The 19,382-nt window shown below is 26.9% G+C and overlaps 5 protein-coding genes across 5 annotated transcripts; 4 read left to right on the forward strand and 1 right to left on the reverse strand.

The window, feature by feature from the left end:
• Positions 1-959: 959 nt before the first annotated feature.
• On the forward strand, positions 960-2,383 carry OCT59_026176 (uncharacterized protein; the record flags this gene model as incomplete). Its single annotated transcript, XM_025315723.2, has 1 exon — positions 960-2,383. One exon carries the CDS (start codon positions 960-962, stop codon positions 2,277-2,279), a length of 1,320 nt encoding a protein of 439 aa, XP_025182261.2. The 3' UTR covers positions 2,280-2,383.
• Positions 2,384-4,318: 1,935 nt separating this feature from the next.
• OCT59_026177 (uncharacterized protein) lies at positions 4,319-7,295 on the forward strand. The gene is made up of 6 exons (XM_025331791.2): positions 4,319-4,994; positions 5,079-5,555; positions 5,629-5,885; positions 5,965-6,137; positions 6,233-6,942; positions 7,052-7,295. Exons 1-6 carry the CDS (start codon positions 4,413-4,415, stop codon positions 7,085-7,087), a joined length of 2,235 nt encoding a protein of 744 aa, XP_025182260.1. The 5' UTR covers positions 4,319-4,412; the 3' UTR covers positions 7,088-7,295.
• Positions 7,296-7,499: 204 nt separating this feature from the next.
• OCT59_026178 (uncharacterized protein) lies at positions 7,500-10,310 on the forward strand. The gene is made up of 5 exons (XM_025315722.2): positions 7,500-8,175; positions 8,237-8,795; positions 8,867-8,995; positions 9,088-9,249; positions 9,339-10,310. Exons 1-5 carry the CDS (start codon positions 7,570-7,572, stop codon positions 10,172-10,174), a joined length of 2,292 nt encoding a protein of 763 aa, XP_025182259.1. The 5' UTR covers positions 7,500-7,569; the 3' UTR covers positions 10,175-10,310.
• A 4,281-nt stretch (positions 10,311-14,591) lies between these two features.
• On the reverse strand, positions 14,592-16,416 carry OCT59_026179 (uncharacterized protein). The gene is made up of 7 exons (XM_025309166.2): positions 16,250-16,416; positions 15,989-16,144; positions 15,602-15,911; positions 15,463-15,514; positions 15,347-15,398; positions 14,834-15,266; positions 14,592-14,765 (listed from the first exon to the last, which is right to left on the reverse strand). The coding sequence occupies exons 1-6, from the start codon at positions 16,352-16,354 to the stop codon at positions 15,117-15,119; spliced, it is 825 nt and encodes a 274-aa protein (XP_025182258.1). The 5' UTR covers positions 16,355-16,416; the 3' UTR covers positions 14,592-14,765; positions 14,834-15,116.
• Positions 16,417-17,321: 905 nt separating this feature from the next.
• On the forward strand, positions 17,322-18,118 carry OCT59_026180 (uncharacterized protein; the record flags this gene model as incomplete). Its single annotated transcript, XM_066142996.1, has 2 exons — positions 17,322-17,611; positions 17,809-18,118. 2 exons carry the CDS (start codon positions 17,322-17,324, stop codon positions 18,116-18,118), a joined length of 600 nt encoding a protein of 199 aa, XP_065992558.1.
• Between the last annotated feature and the right edge of the window lie 1,264 nt (positions 18,119-19,382).

The following is a 19,382-nucleotide window of genomic DNA, read 5'->3' on the forward strand; positions in this document are numbered from 1 at the left end:
TAAATTGGCTGTAAATACTACACTATTGTGGTTAGTTAATAGATGGTAATTCTGATTTACAAACCCATTATATTTACTTGGCTTTTGGGTATACCAATAATTTTTGGAATAATACTTGTAAGATATTTTTAGTTGTTTTAGTTTATGATACTTCAAGGAATTGCATTACTTAATGTACAATATTGTGGATGCATCAAAAGTATATTAGACGGAAAAGAGTATTATTTTATAATACCATATTCAATGTTGCAGTCGCTTTTACCTATTTGCTTATATTTACTGTGAAACCAAAAAGTGTTTTTGGTTAATTTAATTACGTGAAATTTACTATTAATTGACTATTGAGTTTTGACGCGTTCTTACACGGTTACACCTTTATACCTCTGAATTCATTTCTTTCTAAATTCTGTGAAAATATTTCAATTAATTGTCTCTTTCATATACTCTTCTTTTTTTCAAAAAAAAAAAAAATTACTACACATTCCAATAACAATAAAATAAACTTCCTAATGGGCTTCCAGTAGTACAAATATAAAATATCAAAAAAAGTGAGAAATTAAATTACTCACAAATTATTAAGTTTTGAGCTCTTTATATCGCGTTCCAAACACGTGAAAAATATAAAGAAAATCGACAAAAAAGATAAATAAATAATTTATAAAGAAAGGACATGCCTCCTTGTGCAACAATCGATCAATTATCATTTATCATCTAATAACATCACATGATAGTCAAAATGATCGACGGTTTCAAAATTCAAAATTTCCCACGTTTTCTGAAAATGGCCTAATACCAGTCGAAACTTTTAAGGGATTATCTTTTACTGATAACATATTAAATAGATAACAAAAATACCCTCTGCAATTTTTTTTTTAAAAAAAAAAAATCCCACTTTAATTACTTTAATTCAATAAATTTATGACCCTTTATAAAAATAACCAAAATTTTCGATCTCAAACATGTCAAAAACTTGGGATGATAGAATCGTCGATTATATTAAGGAATTTTCACAAGATTATTATAATCTTGGTCAATGCATAGTCACATTAATCGATGAATTTTTTCCTCAATATGAATCAGATATTTTCTCTTTAATACCTGATCGTTCCAAAGATCTTTTTAAACCTGGAGTAATAGAAAAAGAGATAAAAAATTGTCAAAAGAATTTAAAAAAATTATTACAATTTTTAATACTTTATAGAGATGATTATGAAAATAAAAAACGTAATAGCTATATTAATAATTTAGTCGACCAATGTAATAATCTTTACAAAATTTTGTTTAATAATTCAAATGTAATACAATTAATTCCTATTAATATTACATTTTCTTTAATTCATCTTACTATTTTAAGAGAAAGACAAAAATTTGAAGTTGAAATTAGTGAAAAATGGGATGAAAAATGGGAGATGGATTTACATCAAAAAGTTGATATATACATTAAATTCTTTGTTGAAATTTATCCGAAATGGCAAGAATGGCGTAAACAACAAATTATCATAAAAACAGGAATAAACGAACAAAAAAAAGCATTTGGAGAAGTCATTGATACGATTACGAAAAGATCAGTTTCTTACATGCCTGTAGAAACCCCATATCCAAATAAATCATTTTTCGTTAATGTATGTGATAGAACAAAGCGTAGATTATTTAATGAATCGAATGCAGAATTCATGAAAATTTACATGTACACATTTACATTAAATAAATTTAAAGTAGGATATCATGAATATCCTACAATCGCTAATCCTTCTTCCGTTGGTACTTTATGGCTTGGAGTTTATGGAAGAGATACATTTCCAGATGGAACTCATATATCAGATGATGCTGAAGTAAAATATGAACTTAGTACTGATAAACCTGATATGATAACAGGTATAAATATTTATGAATATAATATTATAGACGCCCTTAAATTTTTTTATAACAATCGTTCTGGTACTCTCGTGGGAAATTCTAAAGGTGGTCATTTAACCACAATTCGTGGATTAAAGAATCAATACAATTACGTTATTGCTGTAGATTTATATTTTAATTATCGAATTCTTTGTGCTATTGAATTTCATTTTTCAAATGGTGAATCTACTGGTATATTAGGAAATAGAATTAAAGCTGATTCTAAAAAAGTTAGTTGTGGTCCAATTGGTAAAAATAATGATTTTAAATTAATTGGAGTTTCAATGGCAAGTGGTAAAGCTGATCCCCCTGAATGTTCTGAAGGTGTTGCTTATATTTCTTTATGTTTTCAACATGTTCGCATTGCCGAACAAATCGAATGAATGTTTTAGTTTTTATAATACGTATTTATATATATTAAACAACATAAATTATTTATTACCATGAAATTACTACTAATAAGAATAAAAAATAATTAATAATATATTGTAATAATTAAAACATGTAAATACTGTAATGTACTCGTACATTAAGTTCAGCACTTAAGTTGATTGTTTTATAAATTGATGTATGCTAGTTAAAAATACTTCATTTATATTGATTATTGACCGAAATTATAATTAATCTTTTGCTGCTTATTGATTACTAATTAATATGTGCAGGCTAATGCTATATTAAATAAAGCGTTTAATGGTATAAAAATCAGCTAAAAAAAGCAATCTATAAGCTGCTGTAGATAATAGACTTCCCATATCAAATTTTTTTTTTGAACATTACCTAATAATAATTCAAAGAAGAAAATGTTTTTATCGGATTCTAAAACATGAGATAAAATTATTTCTATGATTAATAATCACGAGAGAAATTAGCAACTTCTTTTAACCTTAAACAACTCGGTTAAAAATTGTAAAATTTGAATATTTTATAAGCAAGTAATTTGCAAAAATGTAGTGGGAGTCAAAAGGCGGAACTACGGAATGCTGGCTGGAATTATTTCAAGCGCCTCATGGTTATTTTATTCATCGATAACCGCACTTGGGTTCGGTCAATTAAATGTCGTCAAACTGATGTAGACCCTGCTTATGTCCTGAACAATATATTACTATAATATTCTTATGATTACAATTTTCAGAGAATTCCGAGAATCCTCATTAATTATTTGGTCAAATTTTCGTATTATTATTTAAATGTTGCAAAAAGTAAAAAAAAAAAATCTTTTTATACATACTTTATAGTTATCCGCAAAATAGTTGTTACTTATCTCGATAGTGACAATATCTAACGATTTCTGAAATTCTTCAACGGTTGGCGAGATCAAACAAGGCGGGTATGAGGGTATCTATACGCATAGATAAGCGCGTTAAATAATATTAAAACTTTCTATATTATACATATAAATAAAGATATTATTTTATATTATTTTAATAATTTTAAAATACGATTAAATAAATATTCCCGAACGAAGGTTTGTCCTATATTTTTATTCATTTCAGTCTTTTAATCAACTTGATACGGAATAGTCTGTATACTCGGAGCTGAAAAAAAGAGAATAAGAGAGAGTTTAGTTTATTGAGCTTATTACAAATTGATTTGATTTATAATCAAAAAATGACATAAATGACACCATCAAATTTAACAACTCCAGCGAAACCCAAACCCTAATCATAATTCCCTAACCCTAAAGCATTAAATAACGTTCTTAAAAAAAAGAAACTAAAAAGATCCCTCCCCGATAAAAGTAACCTGAAGAAAAATAATGTAACCTTATTACTAATCTAATTTCGGTACGGAATGCATAAATAAATTTTTCTATAAATCTACTATAATTAAGGTTACAACTTATGTGTGAAATTTGATAATTAACCAAAACTCTTTCTCTTTTACACTTTTCTCAACACAAAATATCTCTTGATAAAATCAATTCGAACTTCGTAGGAACCTGAAAATTGGTATAATTACTCATTAAATAATTTGACCCAAATTAAATTAGTGTAATATACGATATTTTATGATAACAGATATAGCAAAACGTTCATCTTTAAATATAATTTGGATTTGGTTAACCAAGATATCAGAACCGTGAATTCGTTAATATTGTCTCCCCAAAAACAATACACTTCCAAAATCCATCGTTTTTGTCTTTTATGGAAGCTATTACCTATAGAAAAGTAAAGTTATAGGACATTTCTATTTAAGATGTGGGATAACCACAATGTTAATGTTACAATACATAATCGTAGGGCTGAAAAAATTTGTTACGCAACTTAATTAATTCATTTAAAGTTTAATCAGATAAACATGATCACGGGATTGAATGCTGTGTTGCGTTTCGCAACTTATAAAAGAATTTGCGAAGTCGGAATTGATAATCCGGACTGCATGATATAAAAAAGTCGCTTCATTCCTTTTTCTGAATATTTTTAACATTTAAATTTTAATTTTTTTTTAATTGCTTTATAACGGATAATTGAAAAAAAATTTTCTCCCTCTTTTAATGCAATTTTATTAACTTAAAAATGAAAGGGAGAGATGCAATAGAAAATTCAACAGACTTTGTATCAGGTGCCGTTTCAATGGCTAATAGTGCAGCTTCTATAGGAGGCACAAGTGGAACAACAAGACAAGTATTAGGAGTTGTAGGATCAGTAGGAGATGCTATAAAACCATTTGTACCTTTAATAGCGACAGTAACAATAGTTATAAGTGAATGTATAAAAATATATGAAGATGCGCAGTACAATAAAAAAATTTGCAATTCTCTGATGGATAGAGTTGAAACTGCTGATTGGGCTATAAGAACTTTAAAAAGGCGTAAACAAGAAAATGAAAGTAAATTTCGAGATTCAGAATATTATAAAGCATTTTTACGTTTCGTTGATGTTATGAAAAAAATTAGATCTTTCATTAAGGATGTATCACAGATTCAAGGTTTCAAAAAATATGTTAAAGCTACCGCCATTAAAGATAAATTTCATCATTTAATTAAAGAATTTGAGGCTGTCATGAGCGATTTAAGTTTTACTATGGCCATTGCTAATGATGAACAAAGAAGACTTGATCAAGAAAGTCTCAACGAAGATATCGCTCAAATGAATAAGGTATTTAAAAAAAATTATTTTATTATTTTATTGTTATTTTTGAACTTTTTTTTCTCATAATTATTATCGTTTATTTCGCCATAGTTTTTAAAAGAGATTCAAGGTGGTATTATTGAACAAAATGATACAATAAATACAGTTCTTCAAGAAGTAATTATTATGAAAAACAAAGTGGACCAATTAAAGGACCAAAGGAGACCTGATTTACCAATATCTGAAACACTTAAAGCGACAACAATTGAACCAAAAGATATCATGGACCCTTTAGTTGGAAAGAAAACAGATTGTCGTGGTAAAAAGGAACCCTTTATTTATAAAAAATCTTATAAAGCTATGGAAGTTGCTTGTATACCAAGAGCGATTCCTGAAGACGATTCTCCTCAAGCGAATAAAATACAAGCCCAACTAGCTATACTTGGAAAATTAAGAGATTCTCCAAATATATTGAAATTTTATGGACTTTCTCATTTAGATAATCAGATGGTGATGGTAGTAGAGTGGGCAGAATTAGGAAGCTTAAGAGAAGTATACAATACCTATGATATTGCTTGGCCATCAAAAGTAAGTAATATTTAATTATCTTTTAATTTGTTGCGAAAAACCGATATAACGAAAATAATTCTTTCAATAATAGGTTCAGATTGCACTTGATATTTGTCGTGGAATAACATTTTTGCACACTTGTTCAATTCTTCATCATGATATTCGATGTGCAAACATAATGATGACATTACGTTTGGAACCAAAAATTACGGGATTCGAATATGCCCGCTTAACAACGTCAGCCACAACAAGCATGACAGAATTAACAGATGTTGTTCATTGGTTAGCTCCTGAAAAATTGAAACTTGCAAAAGACCAACCATACAATACTAAATGTGAAATCTTTAGGTAAAAATGAGCAAGGCGAAATATTTTCTTTTTTTTTAATTTCGAATTTCTGATCTTTCTGAAAATAATAATTGTTTAGCTTTGGAATGTTACTGTGGGAGCTTGCATTTGAGAAAATTCCTTATGAAAATTGGAATATGGAAAGAATCAAAGAGTGGGTATTATCTGGAAAAAGAGAGAGACTTGTATTTGGTAGAGATAAACCTGAAATTGAAGAACTTCAACAAGAATATAAACAAATCATAGTAGCGGGTAAGCATAAGAATTTTTAATTTTTTTTTTTTTTGAACGCTTAATATTCAAATTAAATATATTAATTTTAATTACAACAACTTTTCTTCCTTTAGCTTGGCAAGATGATTCACAAATAAGAGCATCACTTCAATTTTTATTTATGGAATTAAATAAATTGGCTCAAAAATATTATGATCCAAGGAGTAATTCTCCGGCTCTTAAACCGGATAAAACAATAGATCTTGATGGAACACTATATAAAAATGATCCAGTATCAGTAAGTGATCAGGGAGGAGAAGATTTACCAGAATTTGAAGATGATTTTAGTCTTGATTCGATACCAGAAATTCCTACTTTAGATGATGGTATCTCAGCTCATAAAAAAAAGGAGACAACTAAAGCATGGGATATATTTTGTGAGCATACAAATTTGGGTAGTACAAAAGCAAAATATTGGAAAGGTTATTATTTATGGGAAGGTTATGCAGGTCAAAAGGATCGTAAGCAAGCTTCTACGCTATTTAAAGAAGCTGCTGATGATGGTTTAGCTGATGCTCAATTACGTTATGCTTTTAGTTTAGTTGGTAATCAAGGTTCTAAATTTGATCGAAAAGTTTTTATTGAATATTTAACCAAAGCTGCTGAAAATCAGAATTCTACAGCACAATTCAATCTTGGAGATTTATATTTAAATGGAAAACTTGGTGTACCACAAAATGTTGAATTAGGTAAAAAATATTTAAGACTGGCAGCTTTAACCAACCAACCTAAGGCCATAGAAATTTTACAAAAATTGGGTATGAATATTTATAATGATAATAAGGTATTTATTTATATTACAACTTCGTAAAAAAAAAAAAAAAAAAAATTTCGAAATTTTATATTTTTATTGTATTTTTTTTTAATCTGTTTTATTGATTTATTTTTTGTAGGTTCCCGTACCAAATGAAAAAAATCAAAATAACTAGGAAAAATTACAAATTGATTATATTAAATTCAAATGCTATAGGTGGATTCCGTTTACTGAAGATGTAATCGTAACGAATTTTGTATATGAATATTATATATTCTTTGTATATTATATATTGTATTTTTTTTCTATATCTTTTGAGCAATACTTCTAACAAATATAAATATTTAATAAATTTTTTAAATTTTTAAATTTTTTTTTCCTGTGTAATGAAAATTGAAAATCGGATAATCAATTTGTATAAAATAAATAGATAATAACAGAATTAAAAAATCTGCTGTATACTTTAACTTATTTCTTTTCTGGTTAATGCGAATTGAGAATTACTTTTATTCAAATCTTGTATCCCCATGACTTGTTAATAGTTTGTATCACACGTTTTGATCAACAAAAAAAATTTTTTTCGATATAAGTATCCTTTTTTTTTTAAAAAAAAAAATAAAATAAAATATCTCTCTAACATAATAATAATATTAAAAAATGCCTGCTTCAGCTATTGCTGTTAAAAGTGATTTAAATTATGCTCTTAACAAAGGTAAAAAATCAAAGAGAAATGAACTAGATTCTCAAAGTAACGAACCCAATGATAACGTAACTTACGAAAAAAAGAAATCAAAATCTAAAATCAAAAAAGAAAAGTTGGATAATGATGAACATTATAAGAAAAAACGTAAAGATTCTAAAAATTCTGATTCTTCTTTAACTTCAACTAAATCAAAACGTAAGAAACATGATGAAGAACAAGAACAAGATGATGATGAAATATTAGATATTAATGGAAAGAGTGAATCTTCCTCATTAACTAAGCCACCAAATTCAAAGAAACGCAAATTAAGTGAAAAAGATCCAGCCTCAGTTATAGTAGATGACGATCAAGGTTTTGAAATGGAAAATTCCTTAGAATCAGATGTAAAAGAGAATGGAGTAGAAAAAGAGATTCCTGAGAATTTAAGATTAAGCACTTACAGGTTGTCGCAAACAACTATAGATTTGTTAAAGAAGCGTGAAATTGAAGCATTATTTCCTATACAAGCTGCTACTTTTGATATGATTTATGATGGAAAAGATGTTTTGGCTAGAGCAAAGGCAAGCATGATAACTTACATTTCCATATATTTTATTTTATTTAACATATTTTTTATTACAGACTGGAACGGGCAAAACTTTGGCATTTGTTTTACCAATTACCGAAATTCTTTTAGCTCAAAACCAAAAGGATAATTTTGCCAGTAAACGTCGTGGACGTTCTCCGAGAGTTATGGTTATGACTCCAACTCGTGATTTAGCAAATCAAATTTTGTCAGAATTTGAATTTATTTCTCCAACTTTAAAATCTCTTCCTATCCTAGGAGGTAAGTCATATGATATCCAAAATCAAGGGCTACGTGAAGGAACTGACGTGATAGTGGGAGCACCAGGTCGATTATTAGATCAAATCAATCGTGGTAATTTAAAATTAGGAGATTTGAAATTTATTTGTTTGGATGAAGCTGATCAAATGTTAGATATTGGATTTGCTGAAAATATGGAAACCATTTTACAACATGTAAAAAGTCAAAAAGAAAAACAAGGAAAAGGTGTTGATTATCAAACACTATTGTTTTCCGCTACGGTTCCTGATTGGGTCAAACAAACCGTAAAGAAATACTTGAAAAATGATTATATTAATGTGGATTTGGTTGGAAATTCTGATAACAAAACTAATGGTATGGTTACAAAATGACATGAAATTTCAATAGGATTATACAGAATATTAAAAAATTTTTTATTGTTTTAGAAAATATTTGTCATTATGCGATTCGTTCTTCCTGGGCTTCCAGAAAAGACATTATTGGAGACGTCGTTACTTGTTATGCTGGATTGGGATCTTGTGTTATTTTTTGCAATACGAAAAACGATGCAAATGGTAATTACATTATGTCTTTCTAAGTTACGATATGTTTTGATATATCAATCGTTTATTAAAAAAAAATTTTTTTTTTTATACTATCCCTATAGAGCTTGTACTTAATGATAAATTGAAACAAGATGCTCAAGTCTTGCATGGAGATATTGCACAGTCACAGAGAGAAACAACTTTGAAAGGCTTCAGAAATGGAAAATTCAAATGTATTATTTGTACTGATGTTTTAGCGAGAGGAATTGATATACCTCAAGTTGGTAAGTTATAAGTAATAAATGATTATGTCAAGTTGTTTCTTAATTATCTAATATTGTCGAATAATCAAATTATTATCTTTAATTACTAGATCTAGTGATCAATTGTGAACCACCAAAGGACGTTGAAACTTACGTGCATCGTGCAGGTAGAACAGCTAGAGCGGGACGTCAAGGTAAAGCTGTAACATTCTTTAAACCACAAGATGAATACTTGCTACAAGTTGTAGAAAGAGGTGCAAGAATACAATTTCAAGTGGTTGGCCCTCCACAACCACAAGATATTATTTCAGCTACAGCAAATGACGCGATAAAAAATTTAGAATCTGTTGAATCAAGTGTTTTACCATATTTTAATTCTACAGCAAAAGAATTAATTGAGAAACAAGGTGCTATTGAAGCATTAAGTGCAGCATTAGCTTATATAAGTGGATATTCTAGTGGTATAAAGAAGAGAAGCTTGATGAGTGCTACTGAAGGATATACAACTATATTATTTAAGTTTAATTATCCTATTAGACATGGAAGTTATGTTAGAAATATTTTTAAAAAACAATTTTCCAACATACCGGAAAATGATGTTATTGCTTTTAGATTAACAAAAGACAGTGAAGGCGTTGTATGCGATATTGTTTCTGATCATTTAAGTGTAAGTGAAGATGGAGTTATTAGTATAGGCGGAAGGCCATGGTATAATAGTAAGACTACTACTTTGGAAATAGCTAAAGAGTTACCTGAATTACAAGAAAATAAAAATAATAATGGAAGGAATGCATGGGGAAGAAATGGCAGTGGGAATTTTAGAAACGGAAGTGGTGGAAATAGGAATGGTGGGTTTAATAGTAGTAATAAGAATGGTAGAGGAAATGGATACGGAGGAGGAAGATCAAATGGAAATCGTGGTAATGGTTACGGAAGAAAATTTTAACTTAATCCATTGGCAACTATCTAACTATAGATATTTCTAATTTAAGGATTTGTCGTCGTTTTAGATAATTAGTAATTTTTTTAGAGATTAATAGAAATTAATATATTTTTATACGTTTTATACGTTATTAATCTTGAAAAAAAAAAATAAATAAATAAAATCAAACATCAAATATGATAATTTACGATTCGCATCGCATGATATCAAGTGTAGTCCTTATCACACGTAAATAAAAGGTTTTAAATATTATCTTTATTTAAGGCTTTATTTTCTGCGCACTCGTACAAATTCTGTTTATCAAACTATATACCTATTCTCCTTATCCTTTCTTTATGACAACCCAATGAAATGAAAAGATATAATTAATGAAATAATGAAATTCTTACGAATCCGCCTAAACCTTGGACCAAAGAAGAAAAAATTAGATTGAATAATGCTATTATTGGACATGGTGAAAATTGGTCTGAAATATTATTAAAAGTATATTATCAAACAAATGCAAAATTAAATCCTTTTGTTAACGTATGGAATACTTTTGAAATTAAGAGATTTGAAGCTGTTTTAAAGAATTTGGAAATGATTGGAAGGTGGCAAAATTTATAGGAACAAAATCTCCTATACAACGTTACACTTATTGGAAGAGACAAGGTAAATATTTTATATTAATTATCCAATTCAAATCTAGAATGAGCATGGTATTATTAATTTTTAAAACCATAAACAAAAACTTCAAAATTTCGTTATTTGCATCTGCATTTTATATCTTTTCTTAAATACTTTTCTATACTGTATCTATACCACTTTTTATGGTAAACGCATTCTTTATTTAATTATAATACTAAATACTAGCAATCATCAAGTGGACATAGACTGGAAAGAGAGAAGATATTATTAAAGATAAACCTAATATAGTTATTTTAATATACAGGTGATTATGAATAATCGTTTTTTTGCTTAGCATGTTACCAAAATTTTTGCTTAAGATAGAATTAATTAAAGATTATTGTTAGGGTTACCCATGAAAAATAGTTGAAGATTGAACAAGTCACATGATGTAGTACGCAGAAAATCCTAATGGCTGAGTTTATTACAATATGAAACATTTCTTATAATATATTTTAGTTTATTAGTTATTTACATTAATTAACCACTTTTAGTATTATTATTACTTTTGACTCATAAGTATTCAATTATAAGTATCAGTTTAATATTTATAACCTTAGAAAATTGCTTTATTAGTTTATCTAGAGAAGTTTCTTGAAATTTACATACTTGATGAATCATATAGATACATGGAACTTATACAAAATGGTAATGGAAAGGTTTTTGCAGATAATTGCAATGAAAAAGGAACAATTGATTGATTAATCATATTAGATAATAGGATAATATTGATAAGTTCAAACTGTCATGTGTGAAAATATAAACATATATAAAGCAATATTTCTTTTGAATAAAAGCTGTTAACACCTGAGTATAATTTGTTTGTTAGTTTTATCTTTGTAGTAAACTTTTTGTGTGTTTTACTTGTTTTATTTTTGTGTTTGTTATTATTTGTTTGATAGATTTTTATCTTTAAGAAATTCTTATATTTGTTTACTAACATTATTAATTTTCTACTGAGAATTATTAGTGATACTCTTATATTTTATTACAATATTATTAAGACACTTATAATCTTATTACTTGGCCTTTTTATTACAACTGTTTCAATTTGACATCTCTGACATTAATTATTACTCCAAACCAAATCGGTGATAACACTTAGCAGATGATCTTAATAAAAACCTGTTATATTGAAGTAAAATATATTTTATGACATAACTCTGTTAATATTGAAGCTAGAAATGCGATTTTACTATTATTAGAATCCTCTTATCAAGGCAAATCCAATGATATAAATTTTATTAAAATCAAATCACTGGTTGTGTTAAAAACAGGGATATGTAGATAATGAAATTTTTGAAAATATCCCTGTAATATGCAACTTTTGAAAAATTTTAATATAAACTCTAAGCAAATTCAAGTGTAAGTTGTATTAGTATTGTTTGGGTCCTGTATAAGAAGTAAGTAAATATATAGGATCATTTAGATATAATATTTTTGTGGTAATAAAAGCAAAAATTCCTATCAATATATATAGCCTGAAATCATTTCCATTTCTTTTTTTGTTTAAAATTCCAATTGGCCAGAAACTATTTAATGGGTATATCTCCAAGAGAAGTAATCTAAGCTCCATTATTTCATGCTCTTATAGCTGTTTTATTAAGGTTAATCAATACTATAAAAGTGATGTATTTTTTTTGTGTCTTGAATTTAATCACAATCATATGATTTTATATTAAGAAAAAGACAATTTATAACTTTTTCAGATTTGATTTGATTTGGTTTGATTTGATAATTTTTGATTTGTAAATCAAATTCCAATCTTAAATTTAGATTCAAATTTGAATTTAAATCAAAAAAAATTTAATTAAAACTAATAAAACTTGAATACTAATTAAATTATAAATTTAAAATCAATTCTCAAATTTAAATTGAATCTCTTAATAAATTAAGTCTTAAATTCAAATTGAATATTAAATCTGAATCAAATCAAATTTTTTAAATTAAATCTTAAATTCAAATTGAATTTTAAATTTGAATCAAATCTCAAACTCAAATTAAATTTCAAATCAAATTTCAAATTTAAATTAAATTAAATTTTAAATCTAATTAACTAATTTAAATAATTTGATTTAAGTTAATTTAATTTAATTTAAATTTAAATCAAATTTAGATTTGTGTAATTTAATTTAGATTTAATTTGAAAATTTTTAAATTTGATTTTATTTATGTAGAATATAACTTTTAACTTATATTTATTATATATTTTATTTAAAATTATAATTTTAATTATAAGGAAAACTTTTTTCAATAATTATATAGACCATTTTTTTCAAGAAAAACTATCAGTACTATTTTTAATGAAAAATAACTTTTTAGCATTATAACTAACTGATAGTAAACCTTTTAAAGGTTAAATAACTAATATATAACTTTAGAAATATCTCTTTTTTGAACTTATAAAGGTTGCTCTAGAATAATATAATACTGATATTTCAGAAGTTACTTTAATAAATACCATTAAAAATTTATGTAGTTATGAATTAGAATCCTTTAAAGAATTATATTCAGCATTTCAGTATACTCTCAGAAGTTTTAGAGTAAAAGACTTCAACAATTATATTTAAGACTACTCAGTATTTTTAATATAAAATTAATATCAGATTTAATAATATTCATACAGTAAGTATAAAAAATAATGTAACATTATTATCATAATTCAATAGTATACCAAATACAGCAGAAATTACACTAATAATAAAACCCAAGTTCACCAGGTGGGAGGGTGGGGCGCTACTCTACTCAATAATGATTAATGATTAATGATTAATGATTAATGATTATTTAAAATTTCACCCAAAGTATTTCCTTAAACGTATGAGCAGATCGTTACCACAAAAGAGTATTTGTTGCAAGTGTTTTGAAGATCTTTGAATGGGAACTTCCCAGAGTACATATATAAAAAATATAAAAATAAAATAATTATTTACTTAAATAACCTTTGCGTTACAAGGTACAAAATAAATAAAATAGGGAAAATGTAGGACTTGTTTTCTATACTACGATAAATATGGAAATTTCTGAAAATTTAAAATCACCAATCACAAGTTGTAATATAATCAGAGAAACTAATTAATTTTTTTAATGTAAAAGCCATCCCTTTTAGTTTTAAAAGAAAGAACAAGCAGATTTATATACAAATATAATTAAATAGGATTTAAATAGTGACTTCAGCAGACTAAACTTATTTACTTCTATTATGAAAAAAAGAAAAAGAAAATTACATTTACTTTAAAATCTACTACTAATAAAAGTCATTCTGCAATTGCTAAGAAACAATAAATTACATCAAAACTATTAGTACTATTATAACACTTTTATTTAGCTATCTAAGAAGTTTAAATGTATATACATTCTAATTACTACTGAATAACTCATACTACTAGCAATTTTAACAATGTTTTTTTAGTATTTTGGAAAATTAGTATGTTTGATAATTTTGTTTCAAAGTCTAAAAGATACATCATATATAACTTTTTTTTATAAGTTGTATTGTTATTGTAATTATAATATATAGTATACTTGAATATTCAAGTTTCATAACTAAAAAAAACAGAACCATAAACACTTCTTTCTTTTTTGTACTGATATGTTCATTATTAGATATATTGGGTTAATAATAATTACTTATAAGATGCTTGATATTAAAATTATGAACTGTATAAGAATGTGTATACAACTGATATTTTATTCCATTTCTAACAAAATATTATAAAATATGTGGTATATTTTGTAAAACTTCTGAATAGATAAAAGAAATTTAAGTAGGATAAAATCAAGTTTATTGATAATATTTCTTACACATGGAAAATTAGCTAATCAAAAGCAAAGCAAAGGTACATCAGAAATATTTGGATTCTCAGAATATGAATCTCTTTTCGGAAAAATTTGTCTGCAGAGTAAATATAGCAGCCTCATATGTCACCTATAAATAAATTTTTGATTAAAATTTTTAAATCATTCCAGAAATGAAAAATTTTGCCTAGAAAATACCTAGTTCATCACAACGTTAGGATAAACAGCCCCTGGAAAAATATACAAAGCTCCAGGAAAATGTATACACTGTCTCCAGTTCTTATGTACGTTAGCTCTGGAGTAATACTTTTCCAGAAATATTCTTGTAAAACCTTTTGGAATTTTCTGATCATGTTTTTTTAAAAAAAATGAAGTTGCGGAAATAAGTTTCCTTCATATTTGTACAAGTTAATTTAAAATATTTTATATTTCTTTTTTTTTACAGAATACAAAATAACTAAATAAAATCAAAATACTAAAGTTAACCAAATATATCAGTTCTACGATGATTTAATACAGGCATTTCTGCCCTAATTCTTTTCAATCTATCAAGATCTATTTCGGCATAAGCTAATGATGGTTCACTTGTTTCAGGACATCTTGCTAGTACAGTACCCCACGGATCCACAATCTATAGGAAAAGAAATTAAACATAAGAAATGAGTGATAAATTTAAACTTAAAATAAGACAAAGATACAAATAATATTTACCATTGCGTGTCCATAACTAATACGTTTTTCATTATGTCGCCCAATTTGAGCACTATAAAAAGCAAAAATATATTAGTAAATTATATTTAAATGATGAAATTTGTGAGTTCATTTACCTAGCGATAACATAACATTGATTTTCTATAGCTCTAGCACGTAATAACACCTCTAAAAAAAAAGTTTGATCAAAATAATTATAAAAGATTGATAACATAATTTAAAGGAGTCAACACATAATAAAACTTTATAATTTACCCCAATGAGCCTGTCCAGTCTTGACAGTAAATGCTGATGAATACGCTAAAATATCCGCACCTTTCTTCCTTAATTCTAAAGATAATTCTGGAAATCTTAAATCATAACAAATCATTAACCCTAAATTTCCTAAAGGTGTAGGTATAGGATTGCAAATTTTTTCTCCACGTATTGTTGATTCACTCTCTAAATGAATTGGTCCATCTTTAATATTTATATCAAATAAATGAAGTTTTCGATATGTCTCAATGATTGATCCTTGAGAATCTATTAATAAATGAGTATTATAAATTCTTTTAGGGTCGTGACTCTAATTTTAAAAAAAAAATTTTTAGTACAATAATTATGAAAGTATTAAAAATAAAAAATAAATAAAAAATACGCAACTAATTCATGAACTCCCATTGAAACCCAAATGTTTTTTTTCATAGCAGCATCCTTAATACCATTTACAAACGGACTACTATTGATTGATAATGCTAATGACAAGGTTTCTTCAGAATCCTTAGCAATGAAATCTGAAGTCTCCGGAAAAAATACCATCTTTTACCGTTCAAAGTAAAATAATAAGATTAATTAACAAATTTAGATTTTAAAATTTTTTTTTTAAAAAAAATATGAAATTTGATAAAAAGAGATAGATAATACCTTGGCACCATCTCTTGATGCTTTCTCAAGTAATTCAACGCAAGTTTTAAGATTTTTTATAATCAAGTTTGATGCGCAAAATTGAGCAACTGCTACAAAGGACATGATATTGTAACGAAAGATTTTTTTATTAGAAGGACAAGCAAATTAATGAAAAAAATTGAAATGAATTTATGGAACATGTTGATCGCACTAACCCGATGGAACCTATAATGTGATTATCCGATATATAAACTTGTAGACACGTGACCGTACAATACTCCATTTGCTCCATTAGTCCATGGCCATCCTTAACCTGATCCACCGGTCCAGATGCTTATTCTGGACCAGTCAACTTTTGATTGGCTAATCAGCCCTTTTATTACATAACTCCGGCATAATTTATTTTATCTCTTACTCTTCCTATCTTTCACTCTTTCTCTATTCTTTTTTGTGGTATGTTAGTACTTAGTATTTCATATTTCATTTCAGTTTGTATATTTTAATTTTAATTGTATTTATTGTAGTTTTATGATAATACTAAATGTTTTTTATTTTCTTTTTGAAGAGTTTTATGATATATTGATATTATTCTGGAAATCAAGTGTTTTTTTTTTAAGTTTTGGGGTTAAGCAAAGTTGTTCAAAAAAGGTTGTAAATTACACATTTATAACAAAACTTTTAAAGCTAATATAATACTATTACTTTGTACTTTTGTTTTGATATTAACGTTAAAATAATTTTAATAATAAAATTACAGTAAAAAATAATGTAAAGACCTTTTTTATAAAGTTATATATGCAATTTTACTTATTTATTAATAAAGTTTAATAAAATGCATACCAAAGTACAAATTTTAAATAACATATTACTTTAAAATGGTAGTATTAAATGCTTTAAAAAAAGGCATTTCGTACCTTTTTTTTAAAAAAAAACGCGAATTGTTTTTTTTTCCAAGACAAATGTTACACAAAACAATCTCATCCAATTAGATTTGCTGGTCCAGGATAAGCATCTGGACCGTGGCCCAGGATAAGGATGCTCCTAGCTTACGTAATTTTATTTATTTATTTATTATTTTTTTAAAAAAAGGATGAATTTTCTTCATACATTATATTTATCATCTATACATTTTTTTAAAAAATGTAGAATTTCAAATCCTAATATACGATTCGTTCAAAATAGACCAAAGATCCATAGATGGACAGAAGAAGAATTGGAAACACTTCGTATTGCAGTGAACAAACATGGAAACAAGTGGAAATATATTTCCGACAATTATTTTCCATTATCACGAACACCAATTGCTGTTCAAATAAGATGGAGTATTATTAATAGAAATATGTCTAGACCTAGGACAGAAGAAGAGGATAAAATTTTAAAGTATGAATAGAAAAATATGGAGTTGGGAAATGGAAAGAAATAGAAAAATTATTTGATACAAAAGATTATGGTCAGATACTTTTGAGATGGGAATCAATTGAAGATGAAATACTACTTAAGTTGATTAAAAATTATGGGCGTAAATGGAAAATGATAAGTGATGTAATCGGTAGAACTTATCATCGATGTTTGAATAGATACGAAGTTCTTATATCCAAACCTTGGACGAAAGAAGAAACTGAAAAACTTCGTGTATCCATTTTAAAATACAAACAAGATTGGCGTAAAATAGCGGATGAGTTTCCTGATCGGTCCTTGTTTGATATTAGGAAACATCATAAGTGTAATGCATCAACGAATCCCAATTTTAAATTAGGTAGATGGAACGATATTGAAATAAATTTATTTAAAAAAGCAATCAAAGAACATGGAAAAAGATGGATCAAGGTTTCCCAAATTGTTGGCACAAGATCTCCAATTCAATGTATTCAGTTTTTTAATAGATGAAAATTTTTCTAATGTTCTGAACAGGAAAATTTTTTTTCAAGAGGATGTTACTTAATCAAATTTTTAAAATTCGATACACTAATAAAATATTTTGAGTTAATGACTTCCTGTATCGGAATTGTTTAAAATAATAGTATATTCTGAAATAAAGACATTAAATACCTGTAGGCCTCGCCCAGAATATTAAACAGCTCGAGACGAACAAGAGGAGGAGGAGTGAAGATGACTTCGATTATATATATGAAATCATCACAACGGGCCAGGACCGACATTTCCTACTGTACACTCCCGGAGTTATACCAAAAGGCGACAAATTACCTTTCATCAATCGATGGTGTTTTTAAAAGGATTTGGAGATGTATCATTTAAAGGTGTGAGGAAGGTATTGGATGTGATTGTGGGAATATTAAAGAATAGGGCAATAAGTTCGGATAAAGAACCAGACAGGAAGAGGGCTAAGATAGAGACGTACCGTACCGCTAGGTGAAAAAATAATCGTATATAGTGTTCCCATCATTAGCGTGTTTCACGGGATATGACCATTTTTTTTAGTATGATCCACCACGCTACATTGGGGTGAACCATCAACTAATTAAATCAAAACTTATGTAAAGTATCATCATATAAAGTTTATTATCAGAGATTTTTTGAAATGGTTTAATTGAATATCGGGTATCTTAGATTTATTCGGATTTTTTAACTTTATTTTCTGATATTAATAAATTACATTTCGGAAAGTTATTATTAGTCTTTGTGCAATAATGAAAGATTAGACAAATACAAAATACACGAGAGACGTAATACTCGCTTTTTTGAAAATACTAAAGAAAAACACTTTTTTTCTTATTGAGAAATATCGAAAAAAGCTAAAAAGGCTTGAATTGTTTATTTTATTTTTTTTTTTTGAAAAGGGAGTATCATATGAAGAAAACAAATTTGGAGCGTTCTCACAGAATTCGGAATGAAAACAATAAGAATCTAGAGTTATGGACGTGTGAATTTTGATAAGGATTACTATAAATTATAATGATCGTCAAAAAAATCTCCATGTCCATAATCAAAATTAATTCAACGTTAACGTTGTTTATTTATTTATTTAACATTCTTCTTTAAAGTATAATCATATGTACAGTAAATTGAATAAAAAGAAATCTTTAATTACTAAAGGATTGCAATATAGATATAGCTTTTATATATTAATGTGTCCACTTATTCCAGTTTAATATGTCCCAGGACATTATAGTCTATTGATTAGTATACAAAT

The sequence above is a fragment of the Rhizophagus irregularis genome, chromosome 6 (genome assembly GCF_026210795.1).
Source record: "Rhizophagus irregularis chromosome 6, complete sequence".
Lineage (NCBI taxonomy): Eukaryota > Fungi > Glomeromycota > Glomeromycetes > Glomerales > Glomeraceae > Rhizophagus > Rhizophagus irregularis.

What these genes read in the sequence shown, in the direction of transcription:
- OCT59_026177 (XM_025331791.2), top strand. Translation starts at nt 4,413, where the DNA reads ATGAAAGGGAGAGATGCAATAGAAAATTCAACAGACTTTGTATCAGGT. An exon ending in ACTAAATGTGAAATCTTTAG is followed by an intron (nt 5,886 to 5,964) that starts GTAAAAATGAGC and finishes ATAATTGTTTAG; the next exon opens with CTTTGGAATGTTACTGTGGG. An exon ending in TAAACAAATCATAGTAGCGG is followed by an intron (nt 6,138 to 6,232) that starts GTAAGCATAAGA and finishes TTCTTCCTTTAG; the next exon opens with CTTGGCAAGATGATTCACAA.
- OCT59_026178 (XM_025315722.2), top strand. Translation starts at nt 7,570, where the DNA reads ATGCCTGCTTCAGCTATTGCTGTTAAAAGTGATTTAAATTATGCTCTT. An exon ending in TTCTGATAACAAAACTAATG is followed by an intron (nt 8,796 to 8,866) that starts GTATGGTTACAA and finishes TTATTGTTTTAG; the next exon opens with AAAATATTTGTCATTATGCG. An exon ending in TACGAAAAACGATGCAAATG is followed by an intron (nt 8,996 to 9,087) that starts GTAATTACATTA and finishes CTATCCCTATAG; the next exon opens with AGCTTGTACTTAATGATAAA.
- OCT59_026179 (XM_025309166.2), bottom strand. Translation starts at nt 16,354, where the DNA reads ATGTCCTTTGTAGCAGTTGCTCAATTTTGCGCATCAAACTTGATTATA. An exon ending in CAATGTTATGTTATCGCTAG is followed by an intron (nt 15,399 to 15,462) that starts GTAAATGAACTC and finishes TGCTTTTTATAG; the next exon opens with TGCTCAAATTGGGCGACATA. An exon ending in TTAGTTATGGACACGCAATG is followed by an intron (nt 15,267 to 15,346) that starts GTAAATATTATT and finishes CTTTTCCTATAG; the next exon opens with ATTGTGGATCCGTGGGGTAC.